A 22,586-nucleotide genomic window follows, 5' to 3' on the forward strand; every position below is an offset into this window, starting at 1 on the left:
GCATGTAATAAACAATTTTTAAAATAGACCCTTTTTTAAAGTGATGATACATCAATGTTTGGTTACCAAGTTTGTGCTTTTTAGGCACCATAAACATGTGACTTAGGACATAAGATTTAAGAAATGAATCATATTTATATGATTTTTTGTAGATATAATTATCTTTTTGCTTTCATAGATATTAATATGAAGAGTAGCTGAAAATGCTTTTCCACCGAAGCTGTGGTTTTCATTACCAACAAGTCTAGGGTTGGAAGGCACACAGTAGAGGAAGAGATTTGCTTTTATCTACTCTTCACATCAGAATCTGCTAAATACAGAAATTTCCTACATAGACTCAAAACTATCCCTACATGCCCAACAGTTATAATCAAGAAATTTGAGTCTCAATGGAGGAAAACTTTAGGGAACAGTTAAACTAGCAGAGGATCTGCTATGTTTTTTGCCTAACAATGGCATGGCCTTAAATTTATGCCCTAAACATTGTGTAAAATCATGGTAATAATGTTAATTCAGAGGGCAGGTTCTAACATTAAGCTCATATTTCACTGTAAGATTAATAAGGATAAAAATGTAATGTCAATACAAAGGATAAGTTGGAAGAAAATATCCTGGCCATTAAGCCAAATCCAGATGCTGTGATTAAGTTTTAGATGAAGTGCTGTGCTTCTATGGGAACTCCAAATGACTTGGAGTTGGAGGAGAGCACGTTAATCATGTTTTCCTGAGATGACAACATCTGAAGCAAGAATAGGGAAACCGAATGTGATGCATTTTAGGTGGAGAAAAGAAGATACACACAGGAAACCATCAGTAGGTTCGGCTTTCTGGAGTACAGATTTAAAGAGAAATAATAAGAGACAGAAATCGAAAAATCAGAAAGGCCTTTATCACCTCTGGCATTCTATATATTTTCTTCTGTAGGAATGAAGCCAATGAAGACACTGACAAAGGAAAAAGATATCATTATTGGGAATATCTTTCATGAAAATAAGTCTGGCCACAATGTCCAGAACAGACCAAATAGCAAGAATTTGGAAAGAAGTCCAATCTGGATCTGAACTAGATTAAGGTTACCACTAAAAAAAGGAAGGAATTTTAAAGATGCTGATGAAACAGACCTTATTGGATTTGGAAAGTAATTAGACAGAGGTGGCAAAGACAAGAAAAGAGTCAATGATAACAAGGAAGTTCAGAGTGAGGGATTAATATATAGCTTTCAGTATAGGCAGTGCAGTATAGTGGAAAGAATTCTATACTTTTAGATAAGATCACCTGTCCTCAATTTCCAGGTCAACACTAACTAGTGTTAACTTTGAAAATGAGGGGGTTGGGATACTTCTGAAATAACAAAGGAGGGGAGAAAGGATTGAAATATTGACGGCAAGAGATAAACAGAGGTAGTTCACATCAGTCACCCTACTGATCTTGAAACATGTTTTCATTTATTAACCACCCTTTATTTTTAGTAAGATCACCTAAGTGTGTGTTTGGGGTGCCTTCTCCAGACTCCTCTTAGTACGTTTATCTTTTCAACACAGCTATACTACTTAAGAGACTTAAAATTACACCAAATAGATATCTGATCTTCCAACCAGCATATTCTAATTGATGAGGCACAATTTACAGTGGTATACACACAGCAGAAGCTCATTATAATACACATTTATTCATCATAAAATTAAAATTATCTTATTTTAATTCAACAGCTTACCAAAAGTTTTCTAAACAATTAAACTTTCTCCAAAAAGAAAAAATCCTTACCCGTGGTTCCAGAATGAACAGATAAAGACCTTTCTATCTGGAGTGGTGACATCATCTGTATTGTTAATTTTGCTAGGTAGATGGCTTCATATTCCTAAAAAAGATTATAATTAACTTGAATATACATTTACATTCTTGGATACCCAGCGATTAATGTGTACATTATTGGTTTTCTTAGTTTACAATGAAAAATCTGGTGCCACACATTGTAAGAGAAATGGAAGTTTAAAATTCCTACCTCATATTAGTAATTTCACAACTATCAATAACTATAAATCAAGTCAGGCCAACAGCGTGCACTAGGGTTATCGCACATTGAACTGCCAGTCAGTATGTGTCCTATGCCACTGGGGCATTAACTATAATGATCTCTGACTTCATCTGTTAAAAAAAAAAAAAAAAGAACCAAAAAACAAAACTGGCAATATCAGTAGTCCTCTGCTTCCAGTTAAAGATGGAGGAATAAAGGCATTTTTGTTCCTCTCCCCTTTCTGCAAACAAGGAAAACATTTGATGAAACTAGGAAACATCCTTAACCTTGAATATAAGAATGAGAAAAGTAAGGAAGTGATTACCACATGGGTCAAGATAGCGGTTATTATTACAAAAGGAGAGAGTTGTACTTGGAAGGGGCATCAAAAGGACTTTTGGGGTATTGGTAAACATCTAATTTCTTGACCTGGGTGACGGTTGCATGGATGTTTATTTAGATTTTATGCATTTTTCTATGTGTATTATATTCCACAATAAAATTTTCAAAAAATGGAACCATACTAAGTGATGAGGCACAGAAGATGCCTGTCTCTGCAGGTATCAGACAGAGCAGGTACAGTTCATAGTTCTCTAAAAAAGGTGGCAGACCTAAGATAAAACCAAGCCCTTTCATAGTATGACAAAGTCAGGAAATATGAGTGGGCTATAGGAGGCAGGGCATACTAAGGAAAACATAAACACCCACCTGACAGTTTTGCAAGAAGCAGCTTGTAAGTATAGTAAAGTGGAGAAGAAACTGGGATGCTTGTAGTCAAGCATCAACTGATCTTGGATAGCTAAAAGTAAAGGCTAAACCAGTAATACTAGTCTGGCTATACAGAAGAATCACTTGAGGCACTTTAAAATCTATATACCCAGGCCCCACACTCACTGATTTTCATTAAGGATTTCTCAGGTGACACAAATGTGTGTATTCAGTGTTTATCAATTTAAACAAAACAAAGCTGTGACATAAGGTGCTCTACTTCTTATTGAGAGAGCCATGCCACCAGAGAAGACTGGGAAAATTCAAGCTGTCTCCTTCCCCAACCATTCCTCTGGCCCCTTCTCTACAACTTTTTTCTTGAGCAAATAGCTAATCTAAAAAGAATACCTCCAGTTCAAAGATGAACAATAACCAAAAAGGAACCAGTGTAGGTCTTAATCAAAGTTTTTGCAAGGAAAATAAAGAAAAGCAACATTATAACCAAAAGGCATAAATAACACACCATCAAAATTATAGCATGAAGCAGATGAAAATTATAAACCAATCAAAGCAAATATGATTATGGGACTGGTTTGCATCCCCTCAAAATTCATATGTTCAAGTTCTAACCCTCAATGTGTTGGTATTAAGTGATAGATAGGGCCTGTGGGAGGTAATATGGTTAGATGAGGTCATAAGGGTAGAACCCCCATGATGGATTGGTATCCTTATAAGATATAAGGATACTATGCACTCCTGCCCCCTTGTGAGGACACAGCAAGAAGGCAGCAATCTTCAAGCCAGAAAAGCCCTCACCAGGAAATGAATCAGCTAGCACATTGATTTTGGACTTCCCAGCTTCCAGAACTGAGAAATAAATGTGTTTCTTAAACCACCCACTCTGGTATTTTGTTATGGCAGCCTGAGTTGCCTAAGCCAATGGCATTTCTGAAATGAGTTCAAAGAAGAGATAAAAGGACTCATGGAAGAAATATAACAGAAGTAGATGACATATCAACTATCTATCTAAGCTCAACAAAGAAATGGAAGAGAAAAAATACAAAGCCACAGAAATAATGAATAGTAGAATCAACAAAGAGAATAAACTACACTATGCAGTTCTGGGAAAATATTAATTTCTCTTTTTCTTCTGGATTTTTCCAATTTGCACACAGATAGGCTATACTCTTGCATCCTAGAAAACAAACTCTAAACCCTAGTTCTCTCTCTCATTACTATTTGTTTTTCCCTTCAAAGCAAAATTCCTAGAATTGCCTATCCTTCCTGCTCGAATTCCCTTCTTCCCATTTTTTCCTTGAACTCTCTGCAATTATGCTTATCCTCTCTGCTTCAAAAACACTGTCAAGGACACCAGTGACCTCATGGTCATATTGTAATGTCAATTCTAAGCCCTTATAGAACCTGTTATCAACCTTTGACATAGTGGATCACTCCCCTCCTTCTCCAACACTTTCATTTGAAAAACATCCTAGACACCGAACCTTCCTGATTTTCTTCCTACCTCATTGGCCACTCCTTTTCAATCTCCTCTGCTAATTCTTCATCTCCCTAATCTCTACATGTTTGAGTAAACTAAGGTTGACGTGGTGGCTCATGCCTGTAATCCTAGCACTCTGGGGAGGCTGAGGCGGGAAGATAGCTTGAGCTCAGGAGTTTGAGATCAGCCTGAGCAAGAATAAGAACCCTTCTCTACCAAAAATAGAAAAAAATTAGCCAAGCATGGTGGTGTGTGCCTGTAGTACCAGCTACTTGGGAGGCTGAGGCAGGAGGATCGCTTGACCCCAGGAGTCTGCGGTTGCTGTGAGCTAGGCTGACACCACAGCACTCTAGCCTGGGTGACAGAGTGAGACTCTGTCTCAAAAAAAAAAAAAAAAAAAAAAAATCTATATATACACATGTATATGTATTTTTTAAAATTCTTCTCTATCCACATTCCCCTAGTCATCTCACCCAGTCTTCCACTTACATGCAGCTGCCTACTCTAACAGCCCTCCTAACCTTAACATAAACAAAACTGAATTCTTTGATTTTACCCCTCAGTCAGCTTTCTCCATATCAGTAAGTAGCAACTCCTCTTCCAAGTGTTCAGACTAAAAGGCTTAGACTCATCCTTATTTCCTCCCTTTCAGAAACAACATCCAACCCAACAGCAAATCCTATCATCTATACCTCCAAATAAACCAAGAACCTGATCTCTTCTCACCTCTTCCCCTGCTACCACTTTGGTTTAAACCAATATTTTCTCTTCACTGGATTATTCCAACAGCCTCCTAACTAGTCTGCTTACTTTTGCCCTTGCCCCAGTTCTCCCAATAGTTTACACTCACATAGTAGTCAGAATGATCTTTTTATAAGAAGTCATTCTCTACTTACAATAAAAGTGAAAGGCTTTATGGAGAATGGCCCATAAAGGCCTACAGATGTGGCTCCTTACCTCTCAGATCTCATCCTCTACATCCCATTTGCTTATTTAGCTAGAGACACACTGACCTTTTCACAATTCCTTGAAAACATGATGTATACTACTACCTCCAGGCACTTGCACTTATTATTCCTCTACCTAGAATGCTTGCCCCCAAATATGTGCATTTCTTCAGGTCTTTGCTCAAATACCACTTTCTCAGTAAGGACTTTTCTCATCATCCCTTTAAAAATGCAGTTCTTGTCCCACCCTCCTTACATGGCCTTATTTTTCTTGGACTCAATTATATCTGACCTACAACATTTGATTTGTTGTTTGATTCTCTGACTAAAATAAGCTTCATGAGGTCAAGGATTTCTGTCTGCTTTGTTCTCTGCTTTACTGCCAGTGCCTAAAACAATGCCAAATAAATGTTTGATAATACAATGCAGCATGAGACATGAAAGAGAAACTTGAGAAAAATTAAGCAGAAAGAAAAAAGAACAAAGCTGAAAATAATTACAGAGAAAATGGCAGATATGGAAGATAAAATGGAACCAACATAAACTATATTGCGGGAGGGGACAAAATATGAATCAGGACAACAACAACAAAAATGGCAAATACATAAGAGAAGAAAATTTTCCTGAAATAAAGGAAGGCTTGAATGTAAGTGGCAAGGACACACTATGACTCAGAAACACTGATACAGAGCAATCAACAAGATATGTCTTGATAAAGCATCTTATGCTCATCTATACAACAACCTCCCTCTGCTCCAAGTCAAGTAATCTAAGAAGGAACATTTTAAAAATTGGTCTGTCCCCAGACTTCTCTAAAACAGTATTTAACATCAGGTCTGTGTCCAAAGCCATCAGAGAAAAAGTATTAAAAAGTATTAATCTAGCCAACTATCATTCAAACATAAGGGCAACATGGAAGTGATATTTGAACTTCAAAGAAAAGAAAAAACAAACATAAGGGCAACAGAAAACTATTTCCCAATATGCAAAGACTTAGGGAATATTGTTTCCATGAACTATTCTTGAAAATAACATTCAAAGACATTCCAAGAGTTGAGCAAAGAAGCTGGGAATTGGTTGAATCCTATTAAACGTATAACTAAGAATAAACAACTAGAGAATATGGTTGTAGAATATTTTATACTATAATAATGTAGAAAAGGTATAATTTTGAGAAATATAGGAGGTGGTATAAGTAGATGATTCTATACTGGTCAAAACTATTTAAAACTTAAATAACAAGAGGCATAGTATTTACATATTTATAAAGGTATAGCAGTGGAGGGGAGGGAGAAAAGAAGTAGAGGTATATAAGTTTTCATTTTTTTCATAGTAGGGAATCAACTGCTATTTACATGTGATAACTTAAAAAACAAACATTGAAACATATATAAAATTATAACTGCATCCATTAGAACTAAAAATAACTTAAAACCTTAAAAATTATCAAAAAAACAAAAACATTACCAAGAATGCAAACTATAGCAAAAGGTTTAAAAAAGGAAGCATTTGAAACAGAAACCATAATACAAAATCAAATGGTGGACAAAAGCATATCTGTCATTTTCAGTAAGTGAAAGTGGGATAAATTCATCTGTTAGAGAAAAGGTGGTATTGGATCAAATAGCAAAACTTTACCATAGGCCATATTTAAGAAATGCATCCAAAACAAAGTGATTTAGAAAGGCTGAAAGAAAAGGAATGGGGAAACAGGCAAATGCAAGCAACCAAAAAAGTAGGGTTCATGATAATGTTAAACAAGGTTATTGCAAGGTAAAAGAATTGAAACAGAAAACAGTACTACTAAAATGAAGACCTAACTTGAGGTTTTATGTATCAAATAATAAATACAGTAACAAAATTGGCAAAAAAAAAATAGAGTAAATAAAAAACAAACACAATATAGTAATAGATTTCAATTCACCTCTCTCAGCCCAAGACAGATCAAGTGGACAAATATATCGAACTTACCCTGAAAACAGAGAATACATCTTCTTTTCAATTGCCCATGAAATTCATAAAGACAACTATATATTAGACCACAAAGGAAACTTCAAAAAATTCAAGAAGTATCAGAACCATTGTGATTAAAATTTAATAAAACTAAGCACAAACAAAAATAGTAATTAAAAACTCCATCACCTACATGTACAGTTAAAAAAATCTCTTCAACACATTAGATAAAAATAAAATGAAAACCAAAATCACAGAATATCAAGCTATAACAATAAAAATAATGCATATCAAAATCTGTAGCACATGACTAATGCAATGCTAAGAGGATGATTCATAGTCTTGAATTCTTCAATGAATGAAAAAGAAACTAAGTTTTCAACTCAGGAAATTCACGAAAGAACAGCAGCAGTAGCAACAACAACAAATCCCAAGGAAAGCACCAAGGAAGCAGAAATTTGAATACAGAAAAATGGCATGAACCAGCTAGATTAAAAAAAAAAAGAAGAAAGCACACAAAATCAGAAACAAGAATGGAAAAATAACCATGGAACCAGAAGATACTAAAATACAAGATATTATTTTCCTTAAATCTATGTAGAATTCTTATGAATGATTATACAGAAGATTATAAAATCATCCAAAGTGACCTGTGGAGTATCCGAAAATCAAACCAATCAACCAAATGAATAAAGCTGTCGGAGAAATGGTCCACTTTTAAAATGTATGAATGAATGAAATAATAACTGAATTAAATAAAAACATTAAGTTCAGATGTTTTCACAGGTACTGTATACTCATGCATCAAGAAACAGACACTCCAATCTAATTTAATTTCTTCCAGGGCACAAAAGAAAGGAAAGCTTCCATTTTAAATATGAAAATGCTGTGATAGATACTAAAACCAAAGAAGGGTGGTACAGAAAAAAATTACAAACCAGTATCACTTATTAAACTGATTCTAAAATCCTGAAAAAAATATTAGCAAATAGAATCCTGCAACAACCAAAAGGATGATTCAATATTAGGAAATCTAATATGTGATCACATAATTCAACTTAGCATATTAATGGCTCAAAGGAGTAAAGCTAGTCATTCCATAAACACTTTTTTTTAAAAAAAGGCAAAAATCAGTATCTACTTCTGATAAAAACTGTTAACAGAGGAATAAGTAGCTACAAATATACAACCCTCCCCCCCTCCAACACTAGAAGCATTGGCATTAAAATCAAGAATAAGGGGGCATGGTGGTGTGTGGCTACAGCCCCTAGCTGCTCCAGAGGCTGAGGCAGAAGGACTGCTTGAGCCCAAGAGTTCAAGTCCAGCCTGGGCAACATAGCAAGATCTTGTCTCTCCAAAAAAAAAAAAAAAAAATTATGAGCACTGTCACCGGTATTACTTATCCTTATTCTGATACAATGAACATCCAATGAAAAAGAAGTAAAACTTAAATTGGACCCCAAGGTGGCAAAATCATCATGATTTGAAATGAGATGAAAAGATAATCAACTGAAAAATTTTTTAGAATCAATTAACAGTTTAGTACATTTGCAACTGAAAATTTAATAGAAATTAATACATTTCCTATATACAAATAACCATGTAGAAAACATACTGGAAGAAAATACAATTTTACTTATAATGGGAATAAAAGAAAATACCTAGGAATAAATTTCATAAGAGATGCTTATGTTCATACAAAGAAAACTTCAAAATTCTAAAGGGCATAGAAGTTGACCTGAATAAATGAAACAATCTCAGAGAACACTAAAAACTTAAAGGTGTCAATTCCTTCTGAACTATAAATGTAGAGACAATATTATTAAAAATCCCTATAAGACTCTTTTCACTAAAGTTCACATCAGAAAATAACTATAGGAACTCTTCAGGAAGATTCTAGAACATTCACGAGGGGATCTTGAACCATAAAGTAAATTATTTATATAAAATTACAGTATTTTAAACTGATCCAGATGCAGCAATAAACAGATCAATGGAACAGAATACAGACTCCAGAAGTAGACCCAAACAAAGATCAGAATTTTGGTATATAATAAAAGTGGTATTTCAGGCTAGGTGCTGTGGCTCAGGACTGTACTCATAGTACTCTGGGAGGCCAACGCAGGAGGATTGCTTGAAGTCAGGAGTTCAAGACCAGCCTGAGCAAGAGTGAGACCTTATCTCTACAAAAAACAGAAAAACTAACTGGGCGTGGTGGTATGCGCCTATAGTCCCAGCTACTGGGGAGGCTGAGGCAGGAAGATCGCTTAAGCCCAGGAGTTTGAGGTTGTAATGAGCTACGATGCTACTGCACTCTAGCCAGGGTGACAGACTGAGACTCTGTCTCCAAAAAAAAAAAAAAAAGGTATTTCAAATCAGTGGGCTACCAATAGATTTCCTTAACATACAAAGAACTCTTACAAACCAGTGAGAAAATGACCAACAACTTGATAGAAAAATAGGCAAAGAACACCAACAAACAATTCACAGAAAAATAAATACAAATAACCCATATGTGGGAAAGGACGTCCAAACTTATTCAATCAACAGGAAGCAAATTAAACCATAAGGAATTGCCACTTTTACCATCATGACAGCAATGATCAAAAAATTTGGTGAATGATTTTTGGCTATTGGTATTGATTAGGGTAGGAGGAAATAGTCATTCCTTGTTTCCTGATGGTGTAAATTTACACTATTTCATCATTTTAGAAGCAATTTAGAAACATCTATCAAATTTCAAATGTACTCTAACCCAGCAATTCCACTATAATGAATTATTTTACAGGTATACTCACACATGTACACAAAGATGTATCTATCAGGATATTTTTCCACTATATTTATAATCATGAAGGGTAAAAATAACCTTAAGATCCTTAAATAAGGAATGGGTTGTACAAAATCGTGATGCATATGTATTCTACAAATATTAAGCATGCAGAGCTATATGAGCTGTTATAGAATGATCTTCAAGATATACTGTTAAGGAGACTTACTTTACATTGTATTCTCCTTAGGCAATGCTGAATTTTAATTTTTTTAACTACACTATATTTTATTCTTTCAAATACAAAATACAAAAATTAGTTTTAAAAAACATGGTAAAAGGCAAAGAAACTTATAAAGTTAGTTATTTTTATAATCTATAATATAAATTTAAAAAAGCATTTTACATAAACAAGCTGAAGATAGACATACCACTGTTTCTCTTTTGAATTAAGTAAAAATTAAAAGTAAATTAAGGGCTGGGCACAGTGGCTCACACCTGTAATCCTAGCACTCTGGGAAGCCGAGGGGGGTGGATTGCTTGAGGTCAGGAGTTCAAGATCAGCCTGAGCAAGAGTTGTCTCTACTAAAAATAGAAAAAAATGATCTGGCCAACTAAAAATACATAGAAAAAATTAGCCGGGCTTGGTGGCACATGCCTGTAGTCCCAGCTACTTGGGAGGCACCATGGCACTCACTCTAGCCTGGGCAACAGAGCGAGACTCTGACTCAAAAAAAAAAAAAATAAAATAAAAATAAATAAATAAATAAAATACTTAATTTTGGTAACTGAAACCCATTGTGCAAGCTCTTGATTATGTGAACTTTATTCCTGCATAAGTGGATGTAATTAGCTAGAGCACATTGTTCAGCCTGTGATTTTCTCTCTTAAAAAACACTGAATACCTGGTCTAATCAGATTAATTCAGAGGTTTATGTTGTTGTTTTATTCAGTATGTCTGCCAAGCATCAACAAAATTTGAAATAATATAGGAAAGATAAACATAGAAAACAGAAAAAGCTGCTATATTTAGTATACTTAAATGCTCTCTCTCATCCTCTATATGAGGAAAATGGAGAAAAGTTAGAAATTTCCAATTATTTTACTTAAGGTTTAACAATGTGCCTTTAAACCCTTCTTCCTTGCCAATGGCAGCTTTTAAAAGAATACTTTTAAGTAGAGATGTAAACTTGAATAAAGAATCAAATTAGATTATGGCAATTTTAAGTAAATTCTATACCTAAATTACATGGACAAAAGATCTTAAGTAACTTACTTTCTGACTGTCTTAAAGAGGAAGAAAAGTGAAGTTACCTGAAGTTGATGGACAAATCCGATATTAGGATTAATACAAAATCTTCTTTCTTGAACATAAGCAAATGCCTCTCTTAAAACAGGAAGAGAAAAAATTAATGTGATGGCATTGTTTCATGAACTAAGTTTCCCAGAATTTACCTAGAGTAAGAACTTAACTAAAAATTTACCTAAAACAGGAAGGCACAGTCATACAGCTTATTAACAGTAGTGAGTTGTAGAAAAAGTATGGTCAGACTAAATATCACAATCCCTCTGCTCACAAGCTATACATACAGGGGAACTTGCTCACCTTCTCTAAACTTTATTTTTCTTATTTAGTTTCACCATTATTACTAACAAGATTCCAAATAATAAAGAGAATATATAAAACGTGAAGTCCATCAATGCATGTTAAATCTTTTTTCAATTAAATAAAGCATTTATATTCAACTAATATTCCTTTAAGAACTGACACTTTTAAGCAAAATTTTCTGTTACAATTTAAACATAAAGTGGGAATGAAATACAAAGAGTTGTGAACGATTACTACAAGATTTTTAACTGGTACAAGACAAACTGAGGAAGGAAATACCATACACTAACCAGGTTTCTGTTTTGTTTTGGGGCAAAAATCTCATGATCCTCCCCTTTAAAAATCTATGTAGTATATTTGCAAAAGATGATTTTTGATAACAAAGACTACCTTGAACTGTGAATAGATGCTACAAACAATTCTTAGGTAATTTTTCATCCAACTATTGTTAAAGGAGAGCATAACAAATTAGCCTTTTAAAAAATGCAAACACTAACACTTATGTCCAAGTGTTTTCAAACTCAGAACCAATTCCCTTGTGGTTAATCCACCTATAATGGGTTAATCCATCTATGTTACCTTGGCTTCTCAAAATAACAAATTAGCACTAGCTCCATAAAACCACAAAAATATTAGCCTAAGCAGATATACACAGGTAGATGAATTAGGTTAAGAGAATAATCATGGGATAGAGAATGACTACATGAAAAAATCAGGGGAATATTAACTTCAGACTCCTAAGCCATTTCTATTAAGTTTCATTTTAACGAGAATTTAAATTGTGGCCAGGTTTTAGAGTACTTTCTTACCTGTACTTCATTCCAAACGTTTCCATAATGTATGCAATAACAAACGCAGCACTAAAGAGGGAGAAAAAATTTTTAGAAAAACCCAGAAAGCACAACTCATTAATTAAATGTTAGAGAAAGATTATCTCTAACTCCATACCTTCTGGAGATCCCTGCATTTCCATGCACAAGAACTTTTCCTGAAAAACAATAAAGTTATTCTGATAGAAAAACACCTGAGTCAGCAGCTGAAATATAGCAAAACCACATTATCATACCATAGTAAAATAAATCTTTGTTATTTTACATTATGCACATACCAATTGGATATCTATTAATTTTCAAACTTTTATAATTTATTTATGTTAACTGTGTGGAGAATACAACAGACTTTTAGATTAAAGAAATTTAAAGCTCACAGAGAATTTGAAAACAGTTCTATAGGGATATTTAAGAAAGCTTATCCAAATGAAACAAGTAGTTGGGAAAATACAAACTTGGGTGTAGTCTAACATATAATTACAACTTCCACATCCTGGATTTAAGACAAATACCAACCAAAAACTTAACAAATAATCTCCTAAAAATAAACATTAGCTAAGTAAAGAAAATATCATTTACCTCCAGTTTGTAAGCTCTCATCAATAAATTCTTTACTCTGAAGGCAAAAGACAGTGTGTTATAATAAAACATGTGGATTACCATAAGCATAAAATACATAAGGAATCAAAATGAAATCCATTAAGAACAATTTCCTCCTAATTTATACATACAAAAATTATCTTAATTCAAGAATTTACAAAATGCTACAAATGGAATTATTACAAGTAAAAAAAATTATACAGGGGCTAAAATTTAATCCAAATCTAATAAAGTCAATGTGTGATTTCTAAAATTTTTGGAGATCATAAAAATATTTTCTACAAATAATTTTCTTTAAAAAACAATCACACAATTTTCAGTCATAACAAAGTAAAAGTGGTAAGTTTTAGAACCAACAATTAAGATGTTAAATCATAAATAAATTTAAATGATATTTTTAAAATACTGATACCTACCATTGGGAAAAAACGTATTATATTTTCAACTGGATTATCTGCAATATCCAAGACTAAATATCTGAAAGTAGAATATTTTGTGATAAGCACACTTTAAATAAAATTATTTATAAAAAAATTAACTTTGAATATTTCTTCATAACCATGAAAAGAATGCAAAACAACATTCAAAATATTATATTCCCAAGAACTGGGTCATAGATTTTATACTGCTTGAAGGAATATAACCTTAAACACTGAAAGCCTTAAACAACATGTTAGCATCTCTGATATTTTAGTATGAAACAATCCCTATAGTTAAAACAGAAAAAAAAAAACAAACCACAAGCAGGAACAAAACTTTCCTCTAGATCAGAGTGGTCCTAAAAAAAGACAAAAAGGATCCCTAATGGTTACTGTTCTTTTATTTCTACCAATTTCCCTAAGACCAGGAAATCGTTCTCTAAGTGGTCCTGTGACCCCTTCTCATAACCATATGGAGGACATTTCAGAGAAAACACAAAGGCTGAATTAGAAGGAGCTAATAAAAACAGAAGGCACTACTGATCGAACTGTTCATGGGTCAAAGAACTAATCTTTAGTAAAGAAAAAAACAGCTAAGAGAACACCTAAGTTGAAATTTTATACCTTAAAAAAAACATTTAAAATAAGGCATTATTAATATGCTAGGCTTATTTTATTTTGTGAAAAACTTCAATTTCTAACCTAAGACGACTTGTTTATTAACACCACTGTAGGTAATTAACTCAGTTATGAAATCAGTTAAGGTCAATTTTGCTTTAAAAATTACAGTTCTTCAATGATCATTTAGGTGTTAACAACTTCAAAAAATTCAGGGCTTAAAACAGAGAAGGTGAAGCTCAGTATCTGAGGCAAATCCAATGTTTAACCCATATGAATTCTGACAAAAACTGTATCTTAAAGTGATTTGAGTAGCCCTGTTGTACACAACAATGCTTCAGAGAAAAAAAAAAGTTAACTCAGAGTCAAACTAAAATATTTTAATGCATGCCATTTTCCATGTCAAGAACTTCTAGTAGAACTATCAATCTGTAAGAAGCTAGTATTTTTAAGTCTAAGGAGAAATGGTTCTTCCATCAGGATAAGGAACCTGTTCAAGGAACATTTGGGTAATGTCAAATTAAAACTACATAAGACAACATTTTTAATCCATCAGACTTGGAAAAATGTTAAATACTTTATAATTCTGTCTTGGAGAAATATCAAAGGAAAAGTTACTTTCACACAGGGGAATGGAAATTGATACAACTCACTGAAGGGCAATTTGCAACATCTACCAAAATTTAAAATGCTCATATTCTTAGATACAGCAATTCTATTTCTACAAATTTATCCTATCAATATACCCATATATGAATTAAACAACATGTACAGGGATAATCATTATATGCTACACATATTAATAAAAGTCTGGAAACAATGTAAATGTCCAATAGAGTGACTAAATTTTAGTATAGTCATACAATGGATTATAATACAACTTAAAAAGAATAAAGCAGCTTTATCTAAGTACTGACATGAAGCAATATCCAAAAAATACAAAGCAAAAAAAGCCAGTGTAAAAAATGGAAGTTACCTATAAGACCATGCTCATATATATAACATAACACTGGAAGGATACTCAATAAAGGGGTAACAGTATCTGACTCGAGGGAGAGAAGTTGAATATCTAGGGGATAGGAATAGGGAATCTACTTTTCAGTATATTCTTCTGAACCCTTAGAATTCTACATTATGAGAATGAATTATTTAAATATTTTAAACAAAATTTATTTTAAAAATTATGTACTGGATGACCCATCTTTACAAACTGGATTTGTACCAAAGAAAGTCTCATGGTATAAAACCTGAAATAAAACTTCATTAAATCTTTGCTACCCTTAACATATTTTATAAATCATAGCGATAATTCTTACCTAAATAATTGTTGAAAGTTTGGTTTAATAAAGTTTGCTTCAATATTTTGTCGTATGCATATTATATGGGTTATTCCATGTTTCTGTAGTATAGGTAGCTGTAAAAAAAAAAGTAAAAAGGGGAGGGGCGATAAGGAAGAGAAATAGTTTAAAATATAAAACACCATCATACTGTAACACAGATGTTTAAAAATACACAAACTCACATTTGAGCCTTAAATCCAGAGTATTAAAGCTAATTTTATGATAACATACCTGAAGTGATCAGCAAGATATTTCAATGATTCAAGATTAATACACTAAATGTCTTCAAAAGGTTAACAGGAATACTTTACACCTATGATTTTAGAGCTTCATAGGACCTTTATGTACGGTGTTTGGCATAGTGTTTGGGACACACAGCAAGTGTTTAGTAAATGGTAGTCATATACATTGACTGCAACCTTTATTCCTCAGAGGAGACCACTAAAACACAACACAGTTACCTTACCAAATACTCGAACATCACTGACCTAGTTAATGGCAAGACCCGAGCCCAAATCTCTACACTACTCCCCACCTCCTCTAGTATACATTTTCTATTACAAGCCAGAGTTAATTTATGTAATTCACAGAATCTAATTAACCCTTCACCATTTAAAAATTCTTCTGAAGTGTGAAAATGGCAACTCCAATGACATTATATTCTATTCAAGGTTGCGTACCACTTATTGGAAACGCTTGGGACTAGATGGAACCAGAAGTGTCTTAGATTTCAGATTTTGAAATATTTATATATACATAATGAGATATCTTGGGGATGGGAACCAAGTTTAAACACAAAATTCACTGTGACATCATGTCAGCATTTAGAAAGTTTCAGATTTTGGAGGATTTCAGATTTTCGTATTAGGGATACTCAACCTGCAGTGCTTTTGGCTGTATACTTAAAAGCAATTTAACATGACAATTCTAGAAATTACCAAGTAATAAATTTTTATGTGCAAGTGAGTATAGGTTTCAGCAAGTTTATAGATGACATGTTATTTTACTAGCTAGAAGGTTAAATTCCATGACAGTTAAGGTTTCTGTTCAAGATTCATAGTAAGTATGTGCAATATATGTAACATAGTTCAAATTAAGTATCAAGTATGTGTCACACAGTTAAGTTGTGCAATATATTAACAAATCATGCTGACATGAGAAATCAGAGTAACAGTGAATTGCCTATGACACCTTCAGTTTATAATTCTATATATTTAATTCCCACTTTCTGCATTAAATAGCCCAGAACAATAGTACTAATAATTCATGAGAGAAGTAAAAAATAATTTGTGTTATGAATTGAATGTTTGTGTCACCCCCAAGTCATATGTTGAAGCCCTTATCCACAAGATGTAATGGTATTAAGAGGTGGGGCCTTCGGGAGGTAACTAATTTTAGATGAGGTCATGAGGATTAGTACCTTATAAGAAGAAAGAGAAAAGAACTTGCTCTCTTTGCCATGTGAAGTTACAGCAAGGCCGCAGGGGTATGGAAGCCAGGAAGAGGCCCTCGTCAGAACCAGACTATGCTGACACCCTGATCTTCCTAGCCTCCAGAACTGAGAGAAGTAAGTGTCTGTTATTTTCAGACACCCAGTCTAGGATATTTTGTTAACACCAGCCTGAGCTGACTGAGACAATACAGTCTTCGAAAGTTTTAAATGTTGATTTTTGTAACAAATTTTCTTATGTCAGCATAGTTTACAGTTCAATTATCTTTGTATTTCTTGAATACATTCTGAGTTAGGGAAAGTGAGGTATGCATTTGGTAGGATTAATCATTAAACAATCTTCTATATTTACATTTATGGTGACCTCCAACATGAATTCAACATTCATTCCTTGGTTTACATTTGATTAGTGGATTTGTTTATATAAAGCAAATTATGTCCTTACCTTGTGTCTACAAACAGTTGAAAAATTTTACAAAAAGATATAGTTCACTGGTTACCAAGAGCCAAAATTTGTCGTTGTTGAATAAACTGTATTTGAGTGTAATAAAAGATATGCTTAAGTCAGCTGGGCACAGTGGCTCAGCCTGTAATCCCAGCAATTTGGGAGTCCCAGACAGGAAGATTACTTGAGCCCACAAATTTGACACCAGACTGGGCAACATATTAAGACCCTGCCTCTAAAAAAAATAAAAAATAATAATAATAAAAACTAGCCAGGAGCACTGTGCACCTAAAGGCCCAGCTACTTGGGAGGCTGAGGCTGGAGGATCATTTGAGCCTAGCAGTTCAAGGTTGCAGTGAGCTATGATTGTGCCACTATATTTTAGCCTGGGCAAGACCTTATCTCTTAAATAAAAAAATGTTATGTTTAAGTGAATCTTTAAAAAGGAGTTTATTCACTTAGGTTTCTTTATCTCAATGATTTTGTTTCTTTTTGGATGATGGTATCTATAATTACCTGCCCTGTCCTTTCCCTAGCACAATTTTACCAACTCCCTGTATTTCCAACTTAGCTGTAGGTCATCAAAATGACCAGGGTTACTCTTGGTCATGCCTCAACAGTCAAAAAACCTTCTAGTTTCAAGATGAGTGCTCTTTTCAAAACTCCTAATCTCCTAAACTTCATAAGAACATAGAGATAGCATACTATTATTTAAATATACTAACTTCTAAATAGGCAAAGTATTAAAAAAGACATTTGTGATACAATATTTGACACTGTAACTCAAAGAGAATTAGCAGTATTATCTTAATTCATAGAGCTGAATGCTTTAGAAGTGGCAAGAACATTGCTCTACATACTAAAATGACCCATTTTAACTGAAGAAGTCTATTACAGTTTGACTACACAGGACATCAGTACAGGCTGAATATTCCTTCTCTGAAATGCTTGGGACCAGAAGTGTTTTGGCTTTTGGAATATTCGCATTATACTTAATGGTTGAGCATCCCTAATACATAAATCTAAAATGCGAAATGCTCTAGAGCATTTCTTTTGAGTGGAGCATTTCAGATTTCAGATTAGGGATGCTGAAGCTGTATAGTACAATGCTTTCCAACCTGAGGCACCCAGTCCTCTAAAGTCTAGAAAACCAGAAATAAGATGAATCATTTTCAATTAAAAAACACAACCTCTTGACCCTTGATAAAGGATGGTTAATTAAAATGTTAAAATTCCTTATTTTGCAACTTTAACTGTATCTCATTTTGTTCCAAAGCTATGATTCGCAATTATAGATGTCTAATGTTTCAGCGAGTAAATAAATTATTAAAGGTCAAATGTTTGGTAAATCTTTCAAACACATGCATTTCATGAGAAGAATAAAACATAAAACCTTATTTGTGATTTGTGCTGAAACACTTAAGAACCACGGGTCCAATAAAATTGGGAAAGAGGAAGGTACTACAGAGTGACAGATACTATTAACATACAGTATTTCTGGATGTTTCCTTAAATAAAACTCTTATTACTATTAATAAAAAACTTACCCAAGAAAACTTGATTAATAAAGTCTCTCTTGGTAAACCTAACCTAAAGTTCATACCTTGCTTTTCATAGCAGAAGAATATGGGCCTAAGAACAATCCAGGTAAAATTTCCTAGGAAAAAAATGAGATATTTACCATCAGCAATTTAAATCTATACAAAGTATGTACCATAAAATTGAATTTGTGGGGGTGTTTTCATAGTTGTTATGATAATTTGCTTAAAAGTTTGTTATCTAGGGAACATCCCCTAGCCACACTGAGCAAATGATTTGGAAGAGAAATACAGATGTGCCTTTATAATATCAAATGAGACATCCCAAATTTAAATATAGTTCTAAAAAAGTCAGATATTTGCACTTCCACGTGCTTTTTGTAAGAAGTTTGGGTAGAATTAGTACATTGAATTATTGCCTTTTAGATTGATAAAAACTCTCTAATTTTACTTCTCTTCTCTGTTATTATCTAGAAACAAAATAGGCATAAAAGAAATCATCCCTTTGGAATTACACAAGACCTTTTCAGCCAAAACAAAAGCAGCACAAAACAGAACAGGATTAGAGTTATTACCTACAGTTAACAGAAGCAAACTCTTATTGCAAGGTAAACAGTTCAATATCAAACATTTGCCTGTTGATGAAGTTTCAACAATTTAAATTAAGTACCTTCTAAATGCTCAATTCACATTTATTCCATGTAAAATCAATATAGAAAGCTTTCAGTCTGGATATATCATACCCTAGATGCTAATAGTATAACTTTATAGTTTAGTTCTATAAGACATCATAATTATTTGTGTATAGGACTGATTTCTCCCACCAGCTTCTTGTGAGCAGAAATTACATTTTACTCATCTTTCACTCCTCATAGTACCAAGTTATAATGCCTATAGGTAGGTACTCACGTATCTTTAAAATGTGAATTTGAATTAAGAGAGAAAGATAACAGATTTTTAGAAGTAAAGGTATTCCTAAGAATGAGACATTGCTTAATCCTGGGGCTAGCACAGTTGACTGTAAATGGTTAAGAAAGGCAAAAGAGGCCGGGCGCAGCGGCTCACGCCTGTAATCCTAGCACTCTGGGAGGCTGAGGCCAGTGGATCGCTAGAGGTCAGGAGTTCGAGACCAGTCTCAGCAAGAGCGAGACCCCGTCTCTACTAAAAATAGAAAGAAATTATCTGGCCAACTAAAAAATATATATAGAAAAAATTAGCCAGGCATGGTGGCACATGCCTGTAGTCCCAGCTACTCTGGAGGCTGAGGCAGTAGGATCGCTTAAGCCCAGGAGTTTGAGGTTGCTGTGAGCTAGGCTGACGCCACGGCACTCACTCTAGCCCAGGCAACACAGCGAGACTCTGTCTCAAAAAAAAAAAAGAAATACAAAAGAAAACAAACTGCTATTAGGGTTAGCTACCATTTTAATTCATTCCAAACTGCAAGTATTCAACTCAGTCTTCTGGGCAACTTAATTCTGGAAGTTGATTGGAAATCAGACACAAAAATGAACAACTATTTAAATGTCTGATCTGTTATACAGTTAACTCTCCTAAACTTATCTAAGCTAGACAAAGAAAGCAAACTGCCTTCAAAAGAAATACATATAGTATCCAATTTTTCAGATGAAGAAAAAGAAAGTGACTCATTTGGCACATACATATATTACCATGTTCCTCGTTCTAATCTATTTCCCATCGTTTTAAGATCTAAGATTAACCTCAAATAATTAAAATACTTGACTAATATTTATTTAATAATGACAATAATACAGGCTGGCTTGAACAAACAAAAGGTTTTCATACCTGCATCTCTCGTCTCATAGGGTAGGTCCATTCCTCAAAAACAGAAGGAAAGCATGATAAAAGTAAATAACGTTATAAAAGTATCCTCCAATTAAAGGCTAAAGACATGACATACAAGTATGTGAATTTTTAAAATTACGTTATACTTTAAGAATGTTATATAAAAATAGATTTGGTGGGCTTCACAAACACCTGAAAATTTAAGTGACAGGAAAGAAAGATTAAGGTTTTTGTTAAATAACCGGGCTTCGAGAGTTACTATTATGTTACTTCATGCAATGGATGAAATAGCTCATTAATCTTAAAAACAGATATTCCAGAAGATTCTCCCAAACTGATCCTTTAAATCAGAAATGTCAAATAGACTTTTTTGTTGTTCATGCCAACTGTAATCAACTGGCAGTAGACACCCAAAACACTGTGTGGAGCAAGACTCAGGACGAAAAGAATGTCTGATCAATGAGCAATCTCTACAATATATGAAGAATGGTATTTGATAGGTATTTGCCATCCCTGACCTAAAAAAGCCAAATGCTTATCAGAGAGCCTTTCCTATATCTCACTTGGTCTTAAGATTCTGTCTAGTTCAATTCCCTTCATACCTATCACAAAAGAGAGGCCGGGCGCGGTGGCTCACGCCTGTAATCCTAGCACTCTGGGAGGCCGAGGTGGGTGAATTTGAGCTCAGGAGTTCGAGACCAGCCTGAGCAAGAGCGAGACCCCGTCTCTACTAAAAATAGAAAGAAATTATATGGACAGCTAAAAATATATATAGAAAAAAACTGGCCAGGCATGGTGGCGCATGCCTGTAGTCCCACCTACTCGGGAGCCTGAGGCAGTAGGATCGGTTGAGCCCAGGAGTCTGAGGTTGCTGTGAGCTAGGCTGACGCCACGGCACTCTAGCCTGGGCGACAGAGTGAGACTCTGTCTCAAAAAAAAAAAAAAAAAAAGAAGTTGGAAAATAATGTAGAGTAGGACTAAAATAATATTTCAGTTTGTTTGATGGTGACTTGTTTTTTGCTCTTAGTTAACAGCCAAATTTTGCTTTTGTACACAAAGCTTGCTTGCTTATTGCTTAATTACGATAAAGAGCTAAAACCATGCTCAAATGCAGTTAAAAAAAAAGAAAAAAAATGCACCGCAGGTGGCTTTTTGATAGAGAGGCCGGCTGTGTAGGGCGAGTGTCCTTGGGGAGAGAATCTCCTGGGAGGGAATCTCTTGGGAAAGAGTCTCTTATCAAAAATAACTAGCAACAGACTCCAGCAAAAAAAAAAAAAAAGTATAAAAGCTTTGTTTTTACCCCAGGGCGGGGTCCTGGTTCGTAAAGAGACCACTGCGTTGGTGCTCTGGGACCTGGACCCTAGCTCGAGCTAGTCAAAATAAAACTCCTTTGCCTTTACAGCCTCAGTGACTCTGTCTTTCTGTTCCCGGGGCCGAGGGGAACCGGCTCTAACATTTTGGGGGCTCGTCGGGATCCCAAAACCCCTGGAACAGAATCCGGATCCGAGGAGGAGTTAAAGCACTGAAAATCCGTACGGTGTAGGTGATTGGGCCCTGGAAAGAGACCGGCAGAAGACTTAGGCGGACGCGCTGGTGGGTCGCCGGTCAGGAGTGACAGGAGACGTCCGTCACCCCCACGGTTGGTTTCGCTTCTTTTTGTTTCCAGTCAGTGGAAGGCACTCCCGAGAGGGGGATAAGTCCGGGGCCACTCGGTAGTCAGTGGGAGGCACTGCCGAGAGGGGAGGTAAGTCCGGGGCCACTCGGTAGTCAGTGGGAGGCACTCCCGAGAGGGGAGATAAGTCCGGGGCCACTCGGCAGTCAGTGGGAGGCACTCCCGAGAGGGGAGATAAGTCCAGGGCCACTTGATGGAAACGGTGTTTGGAAAGGCGAAACCAGGTGGATCCGTTTGACGAGGAATCCAAACGGTAGCCGGCTAAGTTGTCTGTTGCGGGAGGCCCCCCCGAGTGGGGATGAGTCCGGGGCCGCTGTCTGTCATTCTGTCTTTTGTTTGTTCCCCGTTGTCGTTACTTTGTCGTCTCGTCTG

The 22,586-nt window shown here is 34.8% G+C and overlaps 1 protein-coding gene across 2 annotated transcripts in view; it reads right to left on the bottom strand.

The window, feature by feature from the left end:
* Positions 1-22,586, bottom strand: part of STYX (serine/threonine/tyrosine interacting protein) — a 54,521-nt gene that overhangs the window by 12,238 nt on the left and 19,697 nt on the right. For both annotated transcript variants that reach the window (XR_006738872.1, XM_045567016.1), the window contains exons 2-10: positions 20,543-20,575; positions 18,805-18,858; positions 15,283-15,380; positions 13,346-13,406; positions 12,909-12,945; positions 12,448-12,487; positions 12,309-12,359; positions 11,205-11,277; positions 1,765-1,858 (exon numbers count right to left, since the gene is read on the bottom strand). Coding sequence is in view for 1 of the 2 variants with exons in the window: in XM_045567016.1 (XP_045422972.1) it covers positions 1,765-1,858; positions 11,205-11,277; positions 12,309-12,359; positions 12,448-12,487; positions 12,909-12,945; positions 13,346-13,406; positions 15,283-15,380; positions 18,805-18,858; positions 20,543-20,575 (541 nt within the window). In the remaining variant the exon portion in view is untranslated. The remainder of the gene's footprint in view (positions 1-1,764; positions 1,859-11,204; positions 11,278-12,308; positions 12,360-12,447; positions 12,488-12,908; positions 12,946-13,345; positions 13,407-15,282; positions 15,381-18,804; positions 18,859-20,542; positions 20,576-22,586) is intronic.

The sequence above is a fragment of the Lemur catta genome, chromosome 1 (assembly GCF_020740605.2).
Source record: "Lemur catta isolate mLemCat1 chromosome 1, mLemCat1.pri, whole genome shotgun sequence".
NCBI lineage: Eukaryota > Metazoa > Chordata > Mammalia > Primates > Lemuridae > Lemur > Lemur catta.